Consider the following 7,198-nt stretch of genomic DNA (forward strand, 5'->3'; position numbering starts at 1 on the left):
GATTAATCAGAACTGGCTTTGGCAAGCACTGTGGCAGTTGGACAATTAAAACAGACATTGGGGAGGGGGAAAGAAGAATGAACTGGGGAGGAGGGTGGAGAAAACAGTGCAATAATGAATGAATGAAAACCCAAAATCTCTGTAAATGTTCATTAAAACTAATAAAATTTAATTTAAAAAAGTGACTCCAATAAAGATGTATAAAAAGAACAAAAAAAGTCTTCACTCTGCCAATTTACTGAAAATGCTTGATTAAAAGAATTCACCAATGGATTATATCTCATTTATAATACGATTATAATTCAAATATAGATATTACTAGACCATATCAATATTTCTAGAACCCATATAAAAATTTTTTTAGGTTTTCAGACGACTGCTGATCCAGAATTGCATAAAACAAAAATTAATCACATAGAACTAAGTAAATGAAAATTTACTATAAGATTTTCATAAGAATATTACCGATACTAACCATTCTACTTTATAAACATTTAAAAAAATTTCCTTTTTCTCTTTTAGCAGCATTGTATTTTCTGTAGATTAGAAGATAAGATAGCACATACCAAAGTTCAGAATAAACACGAAAATAATTTTTCCAAACTGAATGGTTTTCAACCCAATGATCCTATTCATACTTTAACTATACTATGGGTAACTGATTTTCCTCTTAAGGTTAAAAAATATTTTATGACTGGAAAATAAAATCCTAAAACTTCCTAAAATCGTTCTAGAAAGATACACATTAGAAAAGATATCATTTTAATATTCCTTTGTATTTAGATGGAAAAGACCATACTTGGTCCTTCTTACAAACCCTTGTGCCACCAAATCACACAGGGCCAAGCCCTGGATCTACTTCTTGCACGTGAAAAAGCCTTCACTTGGATAACTCAATTCAGGAAGAATTCAAACTCAAAGTTCAATAACCTGGAGATCAAAAGCAGATGACATCTAGACTAGATGACTCTTCTCAAGAGCCAGGCCTATATAACACATGGTTCCTACCCGAGCTAGACTCTATCCGAATAAGATCTTCTATGCATATTATCAATATTTTAAAAATTAATCTCATACTCATAATTATTCTCATTTTTAATCACTTTATTGAATCATTTCTTAATCAAATGTTTCTTTTCGTACACCTCTCGATTTTATAACAAAGCATTCATCCTCATAGACAATGCATTGTTATGTACTTTAATTAAAGTACCGAGACCTCTATGGCTTAAGTTTTTGCACAGGTCAACTGGTTCCCCTCTTAATGCAGCCTTTCTGCCAATCAGCACTAAAGTTTAGACAGAATGGTAAAGAAGTGTCGTGTACTGTCCTGGTGCCCAGCTATTCATATGATGACATTTGAACCATGTAATTTGTCTGATTATCATCTGAGGTCTTAAATGATTTAAAAGGCAAATGATTAGACACAATCCATTCAACCACTAAAAATCCTTAGAGAAATTTGGTTACTGATGGCGCAACAAGAGACCTACTTGCCCTAAAGATTACATTTTCTATATGGTAAAATAAAAGTCTGTGCAATTATAGTGGCAAATCATTTTTTTAATTTTAATGAATGGCCAATAAATTTTTAAAAATTCTTAAGGTGGGAATGGCTAAGGGAAAAATCCAAAGATAGGCTCTTGGCCCAGCGTGGACAAGAAAACAAGAGTAACTACATCTTCAGCCATGTACATAAGCTTTGCAAAATTCTCTCTCAAGTTTTTCAACTGTAGATTGTTTTAATAAATTTCAGGAAAAAGGCGTTCCCGTGAAAAATTATAGGCCAGCTGATTCTTAGAAAATGTTCATCAACTCTCCTTGAAAAATGTTTTTCTGATCTCCTTCTAATACTTTGCAGCTTTCTATTATCTTTTCGTAACCAGCTGAGGTTAAACTTTACCAATGAAAATGAGTTTAGCTATACTTCAGCTTCCTTCAGAGTTAACTCAGGCAATGATGATAGCTTTAGCTGTACCCCAGCCACCTGCAGCTTTTGCCTTTATGAGTCCTTGCCACTCTCTGCCTCAATGGAGGGCATGTCTTACCCTGGCAGGAGGACTCAGCAACTACCCACCTTAAACTGTACTCTCAATCAATTTCTCTTTAAATAAAAACCTTCTGAGTTTTATTCTTGGATTTTTATAATCATCAGTATGTTTAACACTATTATTTACAACCATTGTGTCATTAATCTCATTGAGTGTCTCTTTTTTTTTTTTGTTTTTTGCTCTAGTTTATCATAAATTATATATTCTTCTCCAGGGTATTTTCCAGCTTAATACATGTGAAAGCTGAAAAATGCAAAAGGAGGACCAAAGAAGAACTGATATATTCGAATTATGGTGCTGGTAAAGAATACTGAATGTACCATGAAATGCTAGCAGAATGACCAACTCTGTCTAAAACGAGATATATTTAGAATGCTTCTTAGAAGCAGGAATGATAAAACTTTGTCACATATGCCTCACTTACTTTGAACATGTTATCAGGAGGGGCCCATTCCTGGAGAAGAACACAAAAACAATGTCCCATTTAAATTTTAACTAAGCTCTACCTTTCCTTAAAATTCTGTTACTCCTTTGTTCTGACCTTGTCTCCTTTGCTGAACCAAGTTAATAAACATAACTTTGCTCAAATACAGGTGGTAGGAGCTGGAAAAGGCTCATATTGACTTGTGTTCAGGAATTTTGTGAGCCAGTGGGAAGTCACACTGAACTTGGCCATGATGGATGTACTTATACCATGGAAAATGGCAAATGCTATAGATCAGAGTTCTCTGGACCCCTGAAGAGCCAACTGTTAAATTTTATGAGTCACTAGCTGTGGGTGAGTTCCTGGTGGTATTTGTGAGATGAGCATTATCAGAGTTAAAGTTTACTAAAATATCTGTCAGACAGCCTGGGCTTAGAGGCGCGTAAAAGTAGTGTTTTTCACTGTGCAGCTTTTGGAAGTCAACCATGAGCCTTCCTTCTTAGATCATACCGATACGAAAGCCACCACTGACAGATGGGTGGAAGCTACGGATGAGGCGCATCAGCAAGGAATTAAACCCATTTTCCACTGACAGCAAGAATTCACTCGTGAACTACGACTGCCCTTCATGTGTATGAAATAAAAGCATGCTCTAAAAAAGGGAGCTGAAACTACGGTACTAAAATTGGACCTGCCCTCTACCTGTCACAGATGTCGGCAGTGTGCTGGCCTTTTTCAGCTGTTCTCTGCGTTCGAGTCTAGCCACCGCTGTCTCGGGCTTCTTTTCTTCTGCTGGCTGAACGGCAGACTTGTGCAGAGAACCAGCTCTGCTGATACTGCTTTCAGGCTGCGTGCTGACACTGACCTGGATGGGCAGAGAAAGTCAGATGAAGCATGTTCTCAAATAAGGTCCTAGAACCACTGGCTTTGCCAGCCTCTTCCACCTCTGCTCTCAAGGGGTGTGTGGACTGTATTTTGAGCAACAGGTGCTTAGTGGTACCCCCTAGAACGGACCAGCTCAGTGAAAATGTGCCAAAGAGAGAATGTTACTTTCCTGGAAGGGCCACATCTAACCGACTATAATACCTGAATTACAGAGCAAGACTTCTGATTCGTTCTCAATTCATTGCTCCAGTAGAAGCATTTTCATGTAATTGTGTATAGAATGTTGCTGTCAGCTGCTCCTGCATCAGCGCCTGATCCTGAGCAACCCCATGCACAATGAAATGAGCCATTTTCCAGTTATGCACCACCCCCATGATTGCTGTGGATCATTTCCTCCACTGATTTTTAGAAGCACATCACCAGAATGCTCTTCCTTGTCTGTTTGAGACTGGAAGCTCCACTGAACCCTGCTGAGGATCACAGCAACATGCAAGCCTCCAATGATAGATGGGTGGTGATTATAACTGAACCCTAGCCTCCTGCAGCAAGAGTTAAGAATTGTGTCACTGAACTATCTAATGCACCCTGGATTCTGCCAAATCAGGTTTCTCTTGGAGCAGAGTGAAACTGGATCAGCTTTCTGACTGAAAAGGCTTCCAGTGTTTGGAAGTGGTCGATTTACTGCTCTGAACATTTCCTAAGTATTCTCCATTACTCTCACGAACATCTTCTTTTCCTCCTTGTGACCTGCAGGTCACAACTCAGGGAGGCTAAACGAAGCTGACAGCGAAGTTGCTCACGCTTTCTTTGGAGAGCTTCTCTGCTTGCTTGGCTTCTCGGGCTTGCTTCCTCTCCTCTCGAGTTGCCTGTTGCTCCCGAAACCCTTTTTGTTTTTGCAATGCTAACGTGATCCACAGAGGCTGTGCGGTGTCAGCTTTCTCCACAAGTTTGGAGCCATCCAGAGAGTGCCTGCTCTGAAGCACTGGCTTTTCTGAGGGGGAAAAAAGACAAAAGTAGGTCTGCAATGGATCACTTTCCCAGAACCTTATTTAATTTCTTAAAATGAAACAAGGAGTCTAAACTTGTGAACATTTTCACTAGTGTTAGCCTATGAAATAGTCACCTATCCCCTCCTAGCACAGACTCTGCACTGACACCAGGGTGACTCTTCTGAAATGGAAGAAGTGACTCTATTTTGTAAGGAAAAGTAACATCTCTGGTGCCTGGGGGAGACCAAATCAAGTTACCTGATTTGTGCTTTTAAAAATTTTTTAGAAATGGGACCTTCCTCCCAACCCAAGCAATATTTTAGGTAGAACCTCAATGTATATGAAGGGGAAAAGGGAAGCTAGAGACTAAGGTGCACCTAACCCAGGCCATGGTCTTAGCATTTACTTGTTATGCTCCAGACAGTGGGACAATGACTAAGGATGACAGAAGAAGAGTTGGTGCCTTTGAGCTGTGGCGCTGGAGAAGAGTCTTGAACATACCATGGACTGCCAAGAAAACAAATCGGTCTATCTTGGAAAGGGTGACACTAAGTCTCTCCTCGGAGGATAGGATTTTGAAGCTCTGTATCCAACATACTTTGGGCACATGGCCAGGAGAGACCAGTGCTTGGAGAAGGACAGCACAGGAGAGGAAGACCCAGAGGAGGTAGACTGACACAGTAACTGGGGCAATGGGGGTTGGTGTGTTAGCGTCAGTGACACTGGCCCAGGACAGGGAAGTGCTCACATCTGCTGTACATAGGGTCATGATAGGTCACAGGAGACTCAATGGCACATAACAACAACAGCAACCCTGCCAAAGGGGAGCCCTCTCTAGTCCAAAGGGAGCTGCAATGCTAACTCAAAACCCACACCTTCAAGGGAGTTCAAATCCACCAGCTGCTCCATAGGACAAAGATGGACAATTTCCTCTACTGTGCTTTTCCATTTGGAAAATGTGCTAGAGAGTCAGCTCTGAGTCAGTTCTGACTCAGCGGCTTTGAGTTTGAGACTCAGCCTAATGGGGGCCGCTGAGAGTCCAAAAGGTCTGGTACAAAATAATCAATGGCACACATTTTCACATTCCATAGTGAGCTGCTGGATCATGTGCTCATGTCTGAAACAAGCACCTCAAGGGCACAGAACAATCAAGATTGAGGCTAAAGAAGCCAGAGTAGAGAATTTCTTTGGAAAAGAAAAGTTGGATTATGGTGTGTTTTTTTCCTCCCCCCTCTTCAATTTATGTGTTGTAAATCCTAACCCCTATACTTGTGAAACCCTAGTGACACAGTGGTTGAGGGCTTGGCTGCTAACCAAAAGATGGGTGATTTTGAACTCACCACCAATGGGTAAAGATTTACAGCCCTGGATACATTATTTCTAGGCAGTTTTACTCTGAGTCTGAATTAACTTGAAGACAATGAGTTTGATTAGAGGAATATCTCTGGACACAATCTCATTTGAGAATAGAGTTTCCTTTGTTCTGTTAATGAGGACCTACCATTATATTGTCTTAAATCACTTCAAGATATATAAAGGAGTAGATAAAACACAGAAGCAAAAGGCACAAAGAGGTAAAGATAGATGTCATATGTACATCTTCAAAGGCCAGGAAGAAAAACAGTGAAGCGGGGACAAGGATTTTCTACTGAAAGTTAGAGTTTGCCTCTAGAGCCAGCCTCCTAAGTTGTGAAGATAAAAAACAAAAACAACAAAGAACAACCAAGAAACAGTTTTCATTCATTAAAAGTGCTCACATGTAATGTTTCTGATAGAGCAGCAATAAAATGTTAATTCCAGGGTGCAAAGGGAGCCATGTTAAGTGAGAGTCCTTGGTGAGAAAATAGACATGGCCTGACATAAGCCCCCTAGGTGATGGAAAAGTCTTAGTGACTGTTGCTGGTCAGAGTCCTGATAAAGAGAGAGAGAAGACATGCTTGTTCTGGGAAGAGGCTGGTTTTCCAAGACTTGCTGGAACAACTGATGGTGAGTATGGCCTTTGGTCCAGATGAGGATTAAAGAGGGGCAGCCTGGAAGACCACAGAGCAAGGGAGCAGCAGAGAGAGAGACTGGAGGACATATCATCAACATTAAGGAATTTGCTAGAGACCGAGCCCAGGAGCAAAGTGTCTTGGGAACCAGAGAGCTACCTCATAAAGGAACTAACACTGAACTTCCACCAAGCATAGGTTTCCACACTGGCAGAAAAGAAGTTCACCACATCCAAGTTCCCATTGTGGGGGCATTTCAGCTCGAAGCAGGCAAAGCAGGAAGGGAACAGGCTGAATGTGAAGTAGTCCTTGACTGGGTGTTCTGATCATTACACTGCAGGGGACATATTAAACACTAACAGGAGACTGCTCTTGTTACTGACTAGAGAGGAGTTTTCACTGTACCGCTAACCAAGGGATGCATGTCTCCAGCAGCCGGATTCCACCACTGGCTCCTTGGGAGAGAGATGTGCAGTCTCCTCCCACTATGAAATAATAGCCTCAGAAACCCAGTGGAGGGTCAGCATGAGTTTGGAATCAACTTGAAAGCAGTTTAAACAAGAGGACTTTTCACTATCTCAAAACTGTGCTGTCAGCCCAAAAACATGCTATAACTTGGCTCCGACTCAATGGCACAGGACAACAATGAAAGAGTAACGATCAAGATATGATCAAAGTGGGTTCAATAATGTATACTGCACTGAAACAGAGGAGGGAGAAAACTGTTTAAGAGAGATATGTGACTAGGTATTTCTGTCGTGACAGGAGTCTAGAGCGATGGCTACATGGTGGAGTGGACCTGGGGGAGGGTTTGTAAAACAATGAAAGAATCTTTTCTTTTACTTTTCCAAGAGGGTA

General features: G+C 40.8%; 1 protein-coding gene across 1 annotated transcript in view; it reads right to left on the reverse strand.

Annotated features, from left to right (window-relative positions):
* Positions 1–7,198, reverse strand: part of KIAA1211 (KIAA1211 ortholog) — a 42,914-nt gene that overhangs the window by 5,881 nt on the left and 29,835 nt on the right. Inside the window, exons 8-9 of the mRNA XM_006898083.1 lie at positions 4,161–4,351; positions 3,178–3,340 (exon numbers count right to left, since the gene is read on the reverse strand). Coding sequence (XP_006898145.1) covers positions 3,178–3,340; positions 4,161–4,351 — 354 coding nt within the window. The remainder of the gene's footprint in view (positions 1–3,177; positions 3,341–4,160; positions 4,352–7,198) is intronic.

Source organism: Elephantulus edwardii, unplaced genomic scaffold (assembly GCF_000299155.1).
Source record: "Elephantulus edwardii isolate Elephantulus edwardi_28Jun2011 unplaced genomic scaffold, EleEdw1.0 scaffold00220, whole genome shotgun sequence".
NCBI lineage: Eukaryota > Metazoa > Chordata > Mammalia > Macroscelidea > Macroscelididae > Elephantulus > Elephantulus edwardii.